Consider the following 17,803-nt stretch of genomic DNA (forward strand, 5'->3'; position numbering starts at 1 on the left):
GGGGGGATGAGAGAGAGGGGTATAGCAAATGACCCCCACCCAGCTGAGAAACAGGCCCTGACCTTGCCCCCCCTCGCCTCCGCAGCCCCCTGCGGCCCTCCACTGCCCCTCTGGGGTCGGCCACCCGCCCACCGGGCCCCTGGCATGCGAGCTTCCCAGCTGGTCCCGATTGTTGTTACTCCCCAGGGAGTCATGGGAACACAGTCCCCCTGCCCCCTCTGCCCCCCTCTTCCCAGACAGGCCCAGGCCCTAACAATGCCCCTTAGCCAGCCAGTGGCCTGGACACAATGCCCCTGTTTCGGTTCATCGCCAGCTCCAGGAGGCCTGCTGGGTTTCCTGGCCTGTTTGGCACATACATAACTCTGGCTTCCAGCAGGGATTTTTTTTGTTGTTGTTTTAAAAAAAAAAAAAAAAAAAAGGGAGAGAGAATATCTCTGGCTCCTGCTCTCTGAATATCTTAATATATGATAAAAAGCCTTTCTCTTCTCATCCTGAGCTCTCCCTACTCCCCTCCCTGACCGCATTTGCCATGTGCCTGTCACCCCGGAGGCCAAATGCAGGTCAGCAGGTGTCAGAGAGAAAACGAGAAAAAGAAAGAAAAGCGGCTCACTCCACCATGGCCAGCCTCAAATGTGCTGGTGAGGCTGGAGGTGATGAGAACAATGAGGGCCTCTGACGGGGCAGGCCCGGCCCTGCGCTCTTCATTCACCTTATCTCCTGACTTCTAAGACGCCATCCAAGATGAGGCACAGCGTTATCTTGAGCCCCTAAGAAAGAAAAGAGCTGCCGACTAAAAATGGACATGCCACTGATTGTGTGATGCCCTTCAATTTCAGAGATGTTAAATATGAAAAAAAAAGTCGGAGAGGGGACTTCCCTGGCGGTCCAGTGGTTAAGACTCTGTGCTTCCATTGCAGGGGGCACGGGTTCGATCCCTGGTCGGGGAACTAAGATTCCTGAATGCTGCATGGTGCAGCCAAAAAAATTTAAAAATTAACTAATTAAAAAAAAAAGTCTGAGGATCAGTGGAATATGGGATTGTCTCATCTACCCACTTCATTGCCCTCCAAATGTACTTTCCTTCTTGCCTTTGAACCTAATAGAGTTTGGGAGGCAGTGCAGGGATTGCTGCTTGAAAACTCTCCTGTTCTGCAGCCTAACAAGAATTTTTTTCTTTTCTCTTTTGGAAAAATCGGGAGGAGATGTAGGCAAGCTGCTCCAGTGATTCATCTTTCATTCTTAGTAACAGCTGACATTTATTGAGGGCTCTCTATGTGCCAGCTACTGCCCTAAGCACTGTAATAACTCAGTTAATGTCCCAACAACCCTATCAGGTAAACACTGTTATCATTATTATTACCATCCCCATTTTACAGATGAAAAAACAGAGCCCCTGTGCTCTAAGGGCTCCCCACCCCCTCACTTCCACGCCGGTCAGGGCAGGCATAGCCACTGTGTCTGGTTTTCTCCCCTCTCCTTGGAAAAGCATAATCTCTCCGCAGAGGCTGGAGTGATGGAGAGAAGGGAAGAGGCACTGGGCGAGCCTTGGAGAGGAGAGGGGTCCCCAGAGCGTGAGCTCATGGAATAATGGGGGCTCGAGGGAAAGGAGGCTCGCCTATCAACCAGAGGCCTATCCACTTCCATTGACCTTGGACCTTCTGGCCCACCCCCACTGAACATATGGACCAGCTAATGGCCGAGGACTTGGCCAAGGCCACACAGCCAGGCAGCTGCTGGCTGGCACTAAGCCCTGTGAACACCCACTTTCCCTACTCTGCCACGTCCATATCTTCTCTTTAGCTACCCACAAAGCAGAGGAGCTGTGCTGCTGCTGTAATGATGTCACTAATAGTAGTTAACATTTATTGGCTGCTTACTCTGTTCCAGGCACAGGCATCAGGGATTGCAAACCCAGGTACCCAGAATGGCAGGGCAAGTAAGGTCACCGAGTGAGGCAAGCCAGGCAGGGACGCTTGTGGCCTGGAGGGTCAAGGCTCTGGCTAAATGGGGGACAGCAACTGCTCAGCACCCTGATGGCCTGCGTGGTATTGCCAGATATTACTGGGTTTTTGTTAAGGCCAGATATTTGAATTTTTATATAGCATTTCCCAATTAAAATTTTTTTAAACTAATTCATAATTCAGGAAAAAAATAATCTGGGTAAATTAAATCATACCTGTGGGCCAGTTTGCAAACTCTGCTTGTCTTGTTTCTCATTCTGTCAAGGAGCCTTTGCCCCTTGTTCCATGGATGAGGCAAGCAAAGGTCTTCAGTGGGGTAAATCACTTACCCATCTGGCCAAGCCACATGGTTGGGGTCTGCCTGACTCCCAAGGCTTGCTCCCATGTTAGACGGCCTCCCGAATGGGTAAGAGGCCTGTGCTCAGACACAGCCAGAACTGGCACAGTGACAGACACAGCCAGAACTGGCACAGTGACGGTTTACTCCAGGGACGGTAAACCGTCAGTCAAACAATTCAGTGTAGTGACAAGGGATCATTCAAGATGAATGTAACGTTGCAGACATAAAACTCCCCACCTCCTTCTGCCAGAACTCAACAATGGATGCTTCTGTGCCCCTTAATAAAATTAAGTCACGACAGAATCATTTCTCCTTATAACGGGATGTTCATGTTTGGAGATTTTTTTTTTAAGCTATGAATGTACGTTTAGGGGAGGTGGTGTATGTGGAATAAATAGCTTTGAATTATTTGTGTCGTTTGTCAAACTTCTTAATGAGCATATTGTGCAGATACATAGAAATAATTCTGACTTTCCCACTGGACTGTGAGCTCCAGGTGTCAGAGATGAGTGTTTTGCTTCCAACTGTCTCCCTAGCACCTGGCACAATATCTGACACATAGTAAGTGCTCAGTAAATATCTGTGGATTGAATGAGTGAGGCTCAGAGGAAGTGAATTGACTTGCCCAAGGTCACACAGACTCGGATTCCGGTTTACATCCACCTGATTTAGAAGCCCATGCTATCACTCTACCATCCTGCCTCTTGGAAAGATGTCTTCAGGTGGAGGATTGTGGGCCCAGGAGCTTCCACTCCTTTGGACTCCTCTGGAGTAAGGAGTTGGTGATGGTGGTGATGGAGGTGAGCACCTATTAATTAAGCCACTATCCACCATAATCCGTTTTGGAAACCACACATTATAATCTTGACAGCCCTGAGCCTGGTTCTGGGGTATTTACAGAGGGTGGTGGGTATGAAGGGCAGGCCCTGGGTTTTACAGTGGGAGACTGTTATTCTACTGTGTGACCTTGAGTTGCAAGTGCCCCTCTCTGAGCCTCCATCCTGCACCATGTGGATAAACAAGCTTCACTTATGAGAGTATCAGGTTGAAAGGAGATCATCAGTGGAAGTGGCTGCCCAGTAACTGTGGATTTTTTGGAAGCCTACCAGCCTGAGAACTGTTGAGAACAGCCTTATCAGGATCTGTCGGGCTTGGGGCCAAGAGGCTCTATCTATCAGGCCTTTGCTGTTTTCAAGTGGGTATTAATAGATACAGAAGGCCTGTATCTCTTCCTGGATTTCACATTGGGAATTCTGCTCTTCACTCCTCTCTGCTGCAGCAGGACAGGAAGGATTGTGGGAAGGAGGGCACCTGCTTCTACCTGGGAGGTTGTGTACTTGAATACTTTGGGCAGGGCAGGGCTTTGAAGAACCCCTGGCTTTGGCCTCACCGAGCCTGAATAATAGCTTTCTCATCCGCTAGGTAAGCTCATGCCCTTTAGGTCTCAAGTTTCCTCATCATAAAATGGGGCAGTAGTATCTGTCTTCCTTCTCCAGCAACCAGTACAGTGCTTGGTACATAACAGGTGCCCGAGAAATGTTTGTTGAATGACTATTGGGCATGAGAGGGCTTTACAGAGTGAATGTTACTGTTGTTGAGACCCTTTGGGAATGTGTGAAGGAAGGAAATTACCTTTGGAGTGGGAATGTTGCTGGCTTCTCTCACCCTTTTGTCAGGATCTGGCTTGGCTATTTAGAATGAGACCTACCATTCTTTTTTTTTTTTTAAATACCTTTTCTTTTTCTTTTTTTTTTTAAAAGAATTCCTTTATTTTTATTATCATTATTTATTTAATTATTTAATTTTATTTTTGTCTGTGTTGGGTCTTCGTTTCTGTGCAAGGGCTTTCTCTAGTTGCGGCAAGCGGGGGCCAGTCTTCATCGTGGTGCGCGGGCCTCTCACTATCGCGGCCTCTCTTGTTGCGGAGCGCAGGCTCGGTAGTTGTGGCTCACGGGCCTAGTTGCTCCGCGGCATGTGGGATCTTCCCAGACCAGGGCTCGAACCCGTGTTCCCTGCAGTGGCAGGCGGATTCTCAACCACTGCGCCACCAGGGAAGCCCGAGACCTACCATTCTTATGGGAGCTTCTCTAACTAGGGAGAGAGGAGGGGGACAGGCCGAGCCAAGGGCTGGGAATCCATGTTGGCCAGATTCTATCACTGGCTGGCTTCACTTCTGAATGGGCCTCAGTTTTCCCTTCTGTACCATAAGTGAGAGGCTTATTTAGTCTCTCTGGTCCCCTCTAGTGCTGACATAGTCTGGGATTTGCGATGAGTAATTTCACAAACTGCTTAGGAAACTCCTGCTGTGTTCCTAAACCACCTCATAGTTTATGAAACACCTATACTTTTCATCCACATGGCAACCCTGGAAGGCGCCAGGGCAATAAGCCCCCCCCCTTTTTTTTAAAAATAAATTTATTTATTTGTTTTTGGCTGTGTTGGGTCTTCGTTGCTGTGCGCGGGCTTTCTCTAGTTGCGGCCAGTGGGGGCTACTCTTCGTTGCAGTGCGCGGGCTTCTCATTGTGGTGGCTTCCCTTGTTGAGGAGCACAGGCTCTAGGCGCGTGGGCTTCAGTAGTTGTGGCATGTGGGCTTAGTAGTTGTGGCTCACGGGCTCTAGAGCGCGGGCTCAGTAGTTGTGGCACACGGGCTTAGTTGCTCCGCGGCATGTGGGATCTTCCCAGACCAGGGCTCGAACCCGTGTCCCCTGCATTGGCAGGCAGATTCTTAACCGCTGCGCCACCAGAGAAGCCCAATAAGCCCATTTTTACAGATGAGGAAACTGAGGCTAAGAAGTGTCCACAAGGGGTTGTAATTTGAGGCTGCCCCACACATTTTGGTTATACAGGAGTACCAATTTGTTCTCAAATATGAACGTGCATAAAAATTACCTGGAATGAGGGTGGGGGGTTGCATGTGAAAATGAGGATTCCTAGGCACTTAGATCTAAGTTGGCAGGGCTGGGGTGGGCCCATAGTTAACAAGCACCCAGGTGATTCTGAAACCAGGGGTCTAAGGACTACTCTTGGAGAACCAGGGCCTTCTCTTTGCATTCCAGGTGGCCTCTGACATCAGCCTGTTTCTTTAATAACCCTTCTCAGCACCTGCTCTGGACCAGGCCAGTGCTGGGAAGAGGCCCTAATGGAGCTCCCAGTCTGATAGGGGAGGCAGATAGAGAAATCCATTGTGCACTCAGTGCTAGGACAGAGGCCAGGCTGGGCAATGGAGGAAGTGAGCTAGCTCCAACAGCAGAGGGCTCCCTGGAAGAAGTGATGTTTATACCGGGCCTAGGGATCTCATTCTTGATTGCGTCTTAGCTACTTTTTTTTTTTCTTTTGATGGGTCATCCCCACCAGATGGCAGGCAAGTTCATAGAAATCATCAAACCTTTCACATCTCTGCTCTCAGTGCTGGCACAAAGCCTGGCACAGAGGAGAGGACAATATTGGTCAAATCAGCTGACCTGAGCAATGAGAAACGGCTGATGGAGAGGTCCCAGGGCCTCCGGATTAAATGCATTTTCATGCTCAGCACACTCACCTTCTCCCTTTGTTAGATCTAACATGGAATTACTTTATTTATTATTACTATTATTTTTTAATTTATTTATTTTTTATTTTTAGTTTTGGCTGCGTTGGGTCTTCATTGCTGCACGCATGCTTTCTCTAGTTGCCCGAGTGGGGGCTACTCTTCATTGAGGTGCGTGGGCTTCTCATGGCGGTGGCTTCTCCTGTTGTGGAGCATGGGCTCTAGGCGCACAGGCTCAGTAGTTGTGGCTGGAGGGCTCAGTAGTTGTGGCTTGTGGGCTCTAGAGCACAGGCTCAATCGTTGTGGCCCACGGGCTTAGCTGCTCCGCAGCATGTGGGATCTTCCCGGACCAGGGCTCGAACCCGTGTGCCCTGCATTGGCAGGCGGATTCTTAACACTGCGCCACAGGGAAGCCCCCTGGAATTACTTTAATAGTGGAAATTCCACATCATATTGTAAACATTTGTTACCTATTTCCCTCTTCCCCCTTTCACTAAACTGTGAGTTCCTTAGGGCCAGGAGTCAAGAATGGGGCACAGAGCAGGCTCTCAAAACGTTTGTTGAATGAATGAGTGAATGAATCAGTTTAAGCAGAAGCTGTGCATAGGATGTTGAAGAGATTCCAGCTACAGGAGGGCTTGTAGAAAAGCCCCAAGCTGCACTGGGTCAGACATCCCTCCCCATCTTCTGCTTGGACTCTGGGTGAGAGGGATAGGGTAGGTGCAGAATTTGAAAGTGAATGGCATTGGTGGGGCAAGTTGAGGAAGGGAGATGTGGCTGGGCTTTTGGAGGTGAGAACCCAGAAAAGAGGAGGGGCAGTTTCTAGAGATCTGACCTGAGTGTGTTGGGGCCACAGGTGGGGGTTCTGGGGGTCACGTGGGGTCAGCTGACGGTGAGATATGCAGAACGGACATTCTATCTCCACTTAGAGGCATCAGCAGGATGGGGTACGTCGGGGAGCGGTTGGGTGCCCCCCTCCTCGGGCAGGGGTCATCCCCTCTGGGGGTGGGGGGAGTGCGAACGCGCCTGGCACCGCCCCGACAAAGCCTGCGCGCGCCCCGTCCTGCGATTGGCCGGACCGCCTCGCGCCGCCGCCCCGTCCCGCCCCCTGCCGCAGGTCCGGCGCGCTGCAGCCAATAGGCGCCGTCGCCGTCGTCTCCGTCACAGTCCGGACAGCCAATGGTGGCAGCGCTCGGCGGCTCGTGGCTCTTTCGCGGCAAAAAGGATTTGGCGCGTAAAAGTGGCCGGGACTTTGCAGGCAGCGGCTGCCGGGGGCGGAGCGGGATCCGGAGCGGGATCGAGTCCTCGCCTCGGCCTGCCGCCATGGGCCCGCGCCGCCGCCGCCGACTGCCACCCGGGCCGCGCGGGCCGTGAGCGCCATGGCCGTGGCCGGGGCCCCCACGAGCGGCCCTTGCGCGCCGGCGCTGGAGGCCCTCCTCGGGGCCGGCGCGCTGCGGCTGCTCGACTCCTCGCAGATCGTCATCATCTCCACGGCGCAGGACGCCAGCGCCCCGCCGGCCCCCGCCGGCCCCGCCGCGCCCGCCGCCGGGCCCCGCGACCCCGACCTGCTGCTCTTCGCCACGCCGCAGGCGCCCCGGCCCACACCCAGCGCGCCGCGCCCCGCGCTCGGCCGCCCGCCGGTACGGACACCAGGGACACTGGGCCGACTGCGCTACCTGGACCCCCGCGCAGACCCTGGCGGGGCGCGGTGTTTGGCCCGGCGGCAGCTGGGGCGGGGGAGGGTGGGCTGACGCGCCCGGGCTGGGCGGTGCCGAGCCTGGGTTGGTCCTCCGGGCCCCGCCCCGGGGTGCAGGGTGACCTCGGGCCAGTCCTTGTTTGCTGCTCTGTGCTCTGGGCCTCAGCTTCCTCTCCAGAGACGCTCGAGGGTCAGACTAAGTGATAATAATGGCCCCACGTGTATTCAGCTATCGCTGACTGCATGCCAGGTCTCTGGCAGACTTCAAGGCAGCTAAAACTCACATCCATGCTGTGAGCTCGGTGTTGTCACTGTGCCCATCTGAACTGTGTCCAGAGAGGGGAAGTGACTTGCCCCCTGGTCACAAGGCTGCAAGTGAGATTTGAACTGAGGCCTGCTGGCTTCAGACCAGAACGTGTGGCTGGGTGGTGGGCATGGCTGCTTGGGGAGGTCAAGGGGGGCGTCCTGGGACCAGACCGTGGAAGAACCACGGAGGAGACCCTCCTTCCTGCCTCGATGCTGGACTGCCAGGTGCAGGCCGGGCCCTCCGGGCCTCTGGGGACAGGCCGCCTGGCTGGGAGGCCTTCTCTGCAGGGGCGGGGTGGCTGGGCCAGCTGCTGATCCCCTCCCTCTGCCTGTCCTTCCATCTGCCATCCTCCACCCTCCCAGACCCTGGTTGCCATGGAACCTCATTAATCAGGCAGGCAGACCCCTGGGCCCCAGTGAAAGTACTGGGTGGGTTGGGCCTCTGGGAGCTGGAGGGGAGGCCCCCGGTGCCAGGAGAGAGTAAATGCCCCAGGGAGATGCCTTGATAAAGTGCTCCCTGAGCAGCAAGAGGCTCAAGACAGTTCAGACTAGGGGGCCCAAAAGAAGTGGCTGAATTACAGGGGGAGAAGGGAGTGGAGCCCTGGAGCTTGGTCCTGTGGGCTCCAGGACAGGGCGTGGAGACCAGTTTGACTGGCACAACCTGTGGGTGAAGGTGAGGCATGGATGGGCAGGCAGGGGCTGGCCAGGCAGGATGGGGTCTCCGCATAGGGCTTGGAACAAGTTGTGGGAGGAGGCAGGGCCCAGGGCAAGGAGGTGGAAGCCGCCCAACTGCTGATGGCCTGGGTGGCAGCTGGTCCCTGAGGCGTCCCGGCAAGGTTCCCCCAACCCCCTTGGCCCCTTGCCCAGTGTGGCCTTCCTTCCGGAATCACCGAGATGCTAATAATAACAATAGCAGGCACCATTGTTTTGAGACTGTATTGTGTATTAGGCCCTGTACCAAGCACTTTACCCAATTAACTCATTTAACCCTTTCAACAACCTTCCCCTTTTACAGATAGGGAAGCTGAGGCGTAGAGATATTAGAACATTCCCTAGTAAGTCAGCTAGTGAGTGGTGGGACCAATCCAGATTTCCTGAGTGGTTAACTGCTGGGATGCCTTGCATACTGGAGATGCTAATAGCGGTTGAAGGAAGCCCAGGGTCCCTTCCTCCTAATGAGTGAGAGGGATGGAAGTTGTACCAGGGGTGGGCCACCTGGCTCATCTCCTGTACCCCAGCAACCTGTCCCTGTGGGTACCAGCTTGGGGCCTGGACAAGTAGCCTCCAGTTTAGCTGATTGACAGGTACCTAGCAGGCCCAGGGCTGTGGGTCCTGCCCTTGGGGAACCGAGCTTCAGGCTCAGAGGGACAGCCAGGGACTGGGCTGAGGACGTATGCCCTCTGCTCCACCCCCAGTGGTGTCAGGGGCAGCCTCATTGGGCCTGAGCATTCCTTTCATTCAACAGTTGTTAGTGAGCACCTATGAGGTTCTAGGCACAGGCAAGTAAGGAGCCTCTGCCCTCACAGTACTTAAGGGCCAGTAGGCGTTTTCTGCCGTGGGCAGGGGTGAGGGCTGGTGCGGTCTTGGAGCTGAAGTCCAGAAACATAGGCCCAGCTTTTGCCATCCAACACCCCCTAACACTGTACCTGTGGGTAGCCACTGGCCATCTGAGCTGTGGCCTCCACTGACCCTCTGCTCTAGCATTTGTTTGGGGCAGTCCTTGAAACAAGTGAGCATTCATTGAGTACCTCCTGCATACAAGTCTCTGCACGATTCAGCCATTCCTCCTGGCCCCTCCTGTCCACCTCTACCCTGTTGTCATGGCTGTTAAAAAACAAACAACATAATACACATTTACTATAGAAAAAGAGTTAAAAGGCTAGAAAGTTGAGGGGGACAAGATCCCAGCCCCATCCATTTTTCCTTTTTTCTCCTCCTGAGCCTGCTTTTTTTTTAAGGTGGTTATGACAGCTTTCTTTTTCTAAAGTTTTAGAAATTGAAGTTTTTCCTTTATGTCCGTGTTCCAGCAGCACATCATCCACACTTTAGAGATAAGGCAACATGGTCCTCATGGTCCTCCCTCCCATACAGAGGTCACCCCGAAATGGATTCTATAGTAATAGCAACTGAACCAGAGGAAATGGTTTCATGAGCCCTTTATCCTCAAAAGGGATCACATAAATGCACTGCGTTATGTTTTTCTTGTCAATATGTCTTTGGGAGGGTTCTGTATCAACCTGCCTCAGTCCTTCTTGACAGCAGCGTGGTATTCCAGAGGCTGGATGAACCAGTTTTTGTGTCCCCTCCCGTGGATAGGTGTTTGAGTCATCCAGATTTTTTCACCAATGTTTTGTTTGTCTTCACCCCCGCCTTTTGGGTCCCTGTGCCTGCATCTCTAGAGAGCAGCAGCAGAAATGGGCATCCATCTGCTTGAGCCCTTGTTTTAGAGTGTGGCATTGATCTGCCTTCAGGGTGGGCACCCCTATGGGGAGCAGGAAGGAGGCAAGGGGTGCGGTTGGCTGGAGCATACTAGGGTTCAGGCCCTAGGGGCAAGGCTGGAGAGGGGGTACATTCTGGTTTCGCTTTAGGGGGCCTGGCTTCTGGACTAGCCTCTGCCCAGCCCACTAAGGTTTAGATCCTGACTCTACCTCTCACTACGTGACCTCTCCGAGGTGCAGGCTCCTCAGGAAGTGGAAGTCCTCAGAGCACCTGCTGCAAGATGGTTGGAGGGTTTGATGATCGCACGCAGGTAAAGCAGTTACCTAGCTGTGCTCGGTACACAGGAAGCACTCAGTGCGTGTTAGCTCTTCTATCCGCGGATCCCTGAGGGAATCCACGAGTGTGTGCGTGAGAGGGAGTGTCGGGGTCCGTCAGCATGTGGGGTGGTTCATTCAGCAAACGTTTGTTGATGCCCAGACCCTGTGTACAGAGACTATTCAGACCCAGTGCCCGCCTCTGAGGGGCTCCCTGGCTTCTGGGTGAGACAAACGCATCTGCAGAAATTTGTAGTGAGGGACCATGTGGGGAAAGGTTGGGTTTGAGGCAGTTCTGAGGGAGAAGAGGCTCAGTTTCTCTTGTGGGATCGGAAAGGCTTAGGTTATGGGTAAGATGCCTGCCCACAGAGGGGGGGAAGCGTTGGTGTGAATTAGGAGGGAGGGAGGCAAGGGCAAACCAGGGAGGGGACCAGCATGAGCTAAGGCTTGGAGACACAGGTTTGTGAAGAAAGATGTCTCAGCAGAAGTTCTTGTAGAGAATTGGTGGCAGATGAGGATACTAAGGTGGAGGGGGACAGATGGAGGCAGGGAGACCAATGGGAAGACAGCTGGTCCAGGTGGGAGGTGCTGGTGGCTGTGGTGACAGGATTTCTTGGCAGCTAGATGTGATGAGGGCAGCAGGTGGGGCTGAACCAGGTTCTAGCTCAGGAAACCCTGTGGGTGGGGGAGGGGAGGGTATGTCAGGATGCAGTGGAGATGCCTGTGAGACCTCCAGGGCAATCTCCATCCTCGAGTGGTGTAACTAAATCAGAGGGCATCTGGGCAGGAACCCTGGCTCTGCCACTTCCTGCCTGTATGACCGTGAGCTTCTCTGGGTTTCAGTTGTTTCATCTGTAAAATGGGGCCATTACTGTGCTGCCATATTCACAGACAGTCAGAAACCAGAGAGAGGCAGTGACTTAACTCAGAGGACCTGTTTCCTAATGGCTTAAAACAACAAACATTTATTATCATACAGTTTCTGGGGGTGAGGAATTCAGGGGTGACTTAGCTGGGTGCTTCTGGCTCAGGGCCTCTTCTGAGGTTGCTGCCAAAATGTTGGCCCAGCTGCAGTCGTCGGAAGGCATGACTAGGGTTGGAGGATTTGCTTCTGAGCTTACCTGTGTTGCTGTTGGGGGGAGACTTCAGTTCCTTGCCACTTGGTCCTGTCCTTAGGGCTACTTGAGTGCCTGCATGACATGGCAGCTGGCTCCCACCAAGAGTGAATTATCCAATAAAGAGAGTAAGGAGGAAGCTCCAGTGCCTGTATGATCCAGTCTCAGAAGTGACACACATCCACCATATTCTGTTCATTCGAAGCAAGTTACCAGATCTGGCCCATATTTAAGGGGAGGAGAATTAGGCTCCATCTTTTGAAAGGAGGAGTATCAAAAAATTTGCCAACTACCACATGCCCCCAAGAAGGTAGTGGTGGAACTGGGGCTTGAACTTCTGCCTTCCAGTTGAGTGTTCTGTCCTATGGGGTAGGATTGTGTCCCCTGGGGCCTCCCCCTCACTCACACACTTGGGCATCCTGGGAGAGAGACTGAGGCAGGGGGCGGCCTGGGAGCACCAGGCCCTCAGCCAGGTCTCTTGTGGCCCCACTCTCCTGGTTACTGGGCATCCTCCCGTTGTTTATGCCGTAGGTGAAGCGGAGGCTGGACTTGGAAACTGACCATCAGTACCTGGCCGAGAGCAGTGGGGCAGCTCGGGGCAGAGGCCGCCACCCAGGAAAAGGTACCCCCTGAGCTTGGGCTAGGGCAGGCCTCCTGGTTGGACCCAGGTTGTGGACAGACAAACATGCTTGCACACTAAGCTCTGGTCTGTTAGGCCTGGGCCTGAGCCAGGCCTCTGGGGGCCCCAAGGGGCAGCTGGAGTGGCCGCCTGGCATGGCTTCCCCAAGCCCTGGGGGGTGGGGAGTTCCCCAGCCGGAAGAGGGATGCTGTGGTTGGCAGGCAGCCACAGGGCCTCCCTGCTCGGCCTCACCAAGGGGAAGGAGCCATCTGCCCCCCAGCCCCATCCCCCAGTCCTCCTGCCCTGCACTGCCAGGGAGGCCAGCCTGGCAGGGTCTGGGGGTTGGGGGTGGTGCTGAGGGACCCTACCCTGCCTGGCCCCCAGGTGTGAAATCCCCAGGGGAGAAGTCACGCTATGAAACATCGCTGAATCTGACTACCAAGCGCTTCCTGGAGTTGCTGAGCCGCTCGGCCGATGGTGTCGTCGACCTGAACTGGGCAGCTGAGGTGCTGAAGGTGCAGAAACGGCGCATCTACGACATCACCAACGTCCTCGAGGGCATCCAGCTCATCGCCAAGAAGTCCAAGAACCACATCCAGTGGCTGTAGGTACCAGCCAAACAGGAGGGTGGGCAGAGGCCCGGGGCCGGGCCAGCCCGGAGGAGCTGATAGCGATACCACTGTGACTGCCCGGATCGCCGTCTTACTGCTGGGCAAACCGAGGTTTAGAGAGGAAAGCTGGCTTCCCTGAGGTGATAGATGCAGGGAAGAACACAAATCTTACCTATCTAGCTCAATGCAACTTTACATATTTCTTCACCTGGGTAACCACCATCTGGATAAGAATAAGGAACATTTCCAGCACCCCAGAAAGTTCCCTTGTGCCCCTCCCCACACAGTCCACCCCTCATACCACCAGGTGACCATTGTTCTGGCTTCTCTTGCCATTGATGAGATTGTTTAACACAGCTGTTTTATTCTTGTTAATTCTTATTTTATTTCTTCCTTTTCACCTCTTTCCCCAGTCATCCTACTCCCCTCTCTGACACATTTGTGTTCTCAGTTATCGGTAGATATTCCATTCTACATCATTTTTTTTCTTTTCACTTAATATGTCTTAGAAATGCTTCCATGTCTGCATCTAACGCATTCTTGTCCTTTTACACAACTGCATAGTATTCCATGGCATGTCTGTCCCCATTTACTTATCCAGCCCCCTATGAGGGACGCGTGGGTGTTCACAGACATTCAGGCCTGACGTTGAACCCAGCCAGTCTGCCTTGGAGCCCAGCTTCAGCCCTCTGCTGTTTCCCAGCTGAGGAGCCAGGCCAAGAGGAGCGAGGGCTCGCCTGGGTCTTACAGAACAGAGGCAGCAGCAGACTGTTCTGCTGAGGGTCACGCCTCCTGGGAAGAGGGGCCGGGAGCTGCTAACCCTCCCTTTGCCTCCCGGCAGAGGCAGCCATGCAGCAGTGGGGATCGGTGGGCGGCTTGAAGGATTGACCCAGGACCTCCAGCAACTGCAGGAAAGCGAGCGGCAGCTGGACCACCTGATCCACATCTGCACCACGCAGCTGCGTCTGCTTTCCGAGGATGCTGACAGCCAGCGATATCCTTGAACTGCCTGGAGGGTGACCGTGGCCCCATCCAAGTGGGAATAGAGAGGCTACCCTGGGCCCTGGATTCAGGAGAGAGTTCTGGCTTTGGATACCAGTCCTGGCCCAGCATTTAGTCACTGTGTGACACTGGACAAGTTACTCTCTGAGTCTCAGCTTCATCTGTAAAAGGGGAAAATAATCCTATTCCAAAGTTGCACAGATTAAAACAAGAAAAGCTAGGATACCGATAACAAACATTTATTTAATACAATGATTCGGTACCTGGTTGTAGCTTCAAGGTTAGAGATATAAGTTTTTATTTGTCTTTTATTTACAAAAATAGAAACTTTATTTTAAAATAAGCTTTTTTTTTAAGTGAATACCCAAATTACGTTTATACATTTTGGAGATAACTACTAATTGACACCAAGGTCATGGGTCAGAGTAAATTCTCAGTACCAAGCCTGTATTTATGTAATTTATATGAAATTATTGCAGGCAGCCATTATTACCTTGAGATCTGATGGGTAGAGAGTGGTCTCCTTGTACAGATGTGGGAACTGAGGCTCAAGGGCATGAGATAGGATTGAGTACCAGCTATGTGCCAGGCCCTGGAGTGGGAGATGCAGAGGACAGGAGTGACTCAGCAGGTATGGGCTCTGCCTTATGAGCTGTCTGGGTGGGTGGCCCCCAAAGGCCAAAGGTCATGTGATCCTTGACTCCACCAACCCTGGCCTACGTGACCTGCCAGGACCTTCGTAGCATTGCGGACCCTGCAGAACAGATGGTTATGGTGATCAAGGCCCCTCCCGAGACCCAGCTTCAAGCCGTGGACTCCTCAGAGGTGAGACCTGGGAGTCTAGACTGGACCAGGACAGGCTGGGCTGGGCTGGTAGTTAGCTGAGCCTCAGTTTACTGTGCCTGCTACCTTCACCCAGACCTTTCAGATCTCCCTTAAGAGCAAACAAGGCCCCATCGATGTTTTCCTGTGCCCTGAGGAGAGTGCGGGCGGGATCAGCCCCGGGAAGACCCCGTCCCAGGGTGCAGCTTCTGGGGAGGAGGACAGGGCAGCTGACCCTGCCACCACAGTGCCACCACCACCATCATCATCTCCCCCCTCATCCCCTGCCACGGATCCCAGTCAGTCCCTGCTAAGCCTGGAGCAAGGTGGGTGAAGGGTGGGTGGGCAGGGCGGGGTGGGGCCCCCTCTCCCGGGTGGGTGGGCGGGCAGGCGTGACAGCCCCTCTGTCCTCCCCGCCGGGGCGTCCCCGGCCTGTGATGCTCCCCCGTCTCCCCAGAACCTCTGCTTTCCCGGATGGGCAGCCTGCGGGCCCCCATGGACGAGGACCGCCTGTCCCCACTGGTGGCGGCCGACTCGCTCCTGGAGCACGTGCGGGAGGACTTTGCCGGCCTCCTCCCCGAGGAGTTCATCAGCCTGTCCCCCCCGCACGAGGCCCTCGACTACCACTTCGGCCTTGAGGAGGGCGAGGGCATCAGAGACCTCTTCGACTGTGACTTTGGGGACCTCACTCCCCTGGATTTCTGACGGGGCTTAGGGGGACCAGGGCCTCCTGGGATGCCCACCCTGTCTCTGCAGCCCTGGAGCCCCCTGCCCCTGGCCGTCCTCCTAGTCCAATTGGAAACGTTTAATTTATACCCCTCTCCCCTACCTCCGGAAGCTTCTAGCTCTGGAGTCTGGCTACTGCCAGGAGGCTGAGCAAGCCAGGAAGGGAAGGATTCTGTTTGTGGTGTGTATGTGCATGCACCCAACACCCGACACGTGTGTACACGGGGTGAGTGGTGTGTGAGCATGTGTGTGTGCATGTACCGGGGAATGAAGGTGAACACATCTGTGTGTGCACTGAAAACACGCCCCAGTGTGTCCACGTGTGTGTGCATGAGCCCATGTGTGCGCATGGCGGGGGCTCTAACTGCACTTTTGGTCTCCTTGCTCCAGGGGCCCCACGAGGCCCAGGGTGGCCACCTGCCCCCAGAATCCTGCGTGCTGACCGGGCCGGGTGGCGAGGCCTTGGCCTGCTCGTTTGCAGGACCGCGAGAGCACTTCTGTCGTCTTAAAGGTTTTTCTGATCGAAGCTTTAATGGAGCGTTATTTATTTATCAAGGCCTTTTTGGCAAGCTTGGGGCATCAGCAAAGGGTAGGAGGGATGCGGGGCTGATGCCGCAACTCCCTTACCCCTGAGCGAGGGCAGGGGTCCCTGAGCTGTTCTTTGCCCCACTCTGAAGGAGCTGAGGCCTGAATGGTTTATTTATTGGGAAAGTGAGGGAGGGAGACAGACTGACTGACTGACAGCCATGGGTGGATCAAGGGGGTGGTCTCTCCCCACGGGGTCACTGCAGGGCCCCAGCTGCCCCCAGGATGGATGTGAGATGGGAGAGGTGAGTGGGGGACCTTCACTGACAGGGTGGGCGGGAGGGGTGGGGTGAAGGGCCTCCCCCCCAGCCCAGACCACAGGGGCCCCTCCTGTGGCATTTGAAGTGCCCCTTCCACGCCACTTCTTGCTCTGCCCCACCCTCCAATCTGCACTTTGATTTGCCTTCCTAACAGCTCTGTTCCCTCTGCTTTGGTTTTAATAAATATTTTGATGATGTCTGGGCCCGGTCTGGGGACTATGTACTGGGAGCAAATGTGAGGGTGGGAGAGGTCAAGATTGCTGGGAAAATGCCCATTCTCTACTTCCCTCTCCCTGTCCCTGCCTGGCTTCATTTTATTTGAGCCTCACTGCCCCGAGAAGGGTAGGCTTCATCACCTTTTTTACCCTAATTTAAAAACTGGTCCGACAAAGTAATAAATGAACTCCCTTCCTTTTTCCAGCCCCAGAGGAGCCACTCTGATCAGTTTGCTATGCTCCTTCCAGATGTTTCTGGACATTTGTAAACATGCAACAGATAATTACAACAGGCTGATTCCGTGTCAGGTTCTGGGGACACGCGTTCCCTCCCCTCATGGAGCTCTCAGGACCTGCTGGAGGAGACTCAAACAAATGAGAGGATCAGGGAGGGCTTCCTGGAAAAGGTGGTGCTTGACCTAAAGCTGTAGGATAGAAGAAATTAACTGAGGAGGAAGAGGAAGAACGCACCAAGCAGGAGAGGGCCACATGGGCAAAGGCCCCCAGGGCCCTGAGGACCTGAGAGAAACCAGTGTGGCTGGAATCCTGAGGTGAGGGCCAGGGTGGAGAGACGTTCAGTCTTGGGCTTTATTCAGGGGACAAGGACCCTGGTGAGTCTGGGAGAGGAGTGACACGCCCTGTTTTATATTTTAAAAGCTCCCTCTGGCTGCTGTATGGAGGATGGATTGAAGAGGGGGCCAGAACGGAAGAGCGAGGGGGAAGAGAAGCCCGAGTAGAGCTTCAGAGTGGAAGGGAGGGTGACTGGGAGACGGTACACACGGACCTATTTAGCAAACCCTTAGGTGGGCTTTCCCTGAGCCAGTCCCTATTTTAAGCCCTTCACTGTCAGTCAGCCCCCACAACAATCGTACGATGTGTCTACCCTTACCCCCATTTTGCAGAAGATACAGACGTGCAGAGGCGAAGCCACTTGCGGGTTTTGCCCAGCAGGTGGCGCGCTTGTGCTCCTGCCCTTTGCTCTGTTGACCCTGTAACGGTGCGGGACCTGCCCTCGGTGGGCGCGCGCAGCCCCTCCCGTTCTGTTCCTGGCTGTGTAGTACTCCACGCTGGTCGTCATTCGCTCAGCCCTTACCCGGTGCAAATGACCCCTTGGGTGGCTCCTTACTCCGCAGTGGCCGCCTCTCTGGGAGATGGGGAGTCGCGGAGGTGAACGGTGGTTGGAATTCTGCATTGCGCGGCTCTTGCCACCCTAAAGGCTGGAGTTTGCTCCCCTTTTCCAGACGGGGACGCTGAGGGCCTGGAGAG

The 17,803-nt window shown here is 54.3% G+C and overlaps 1 protein-coding gene across 3 annotated transcripts; it reads left to right on the top strand.

The window, feature by feature from the left end:
- The first annotated feature begins 7,058 nt into the window (after positions 1-7,058).
- Positions 7,059-16,525, top strand: E2F1 (E2F transcription factor 1). 3 transcript variants are annotated; one of them, XM_082358892.1, is made up of 7 exons: positions 7,059-7,467; positions 12,229-12,319; positions 12,701-12,920; positions 13,769-13,921; positions 14,640-14,754; positions 14,849-15,077; positions 15,868-16,525. In XM_082358892.1, exons 1-7 carry the CDS (start codon positions 7,207-7,209, stop codon positions 15,984-15,986), a joined length of 1,188 nt encoding a protein of 395 aa, XP_082215018.1. In that variant the 5' UTR covers positions 7,059-7,206; the 3' UTR covers positions 15,987-16,525. The 3 variants fall into 3 exon arrangements, with proteins under 3 accessions (XP_082215018.1, XP_082215017.1, XP_082215019.1); XM_082358891.1 differs by lacking the exon at positions 15,868-16,525 and adding an exon at positions 15,209-15,820; XM_082358893.1 differs by lacking the exons at positions 14,849-15,077; positions 15,868-16,525 and adding an exon at positions 15,209-15,820.
- The last annotated feature ends 1,278 nt before the right edge of the window (positions 16,526-17,803 follow it).

Source organism: Balaenoptera borealis (genome assembly GCF_965194805.1).
Source record: "Balaenoptera borealis genome assembly, chromosome: 16".
Classification (NCBI taxonomy): domain Eukaryota; kingdom Metazoa; phylum Chordata; class Mammalia; order Artiodactyla; family Balaenopteridae; genus Balaenoptera; species Balaenoptera borealis.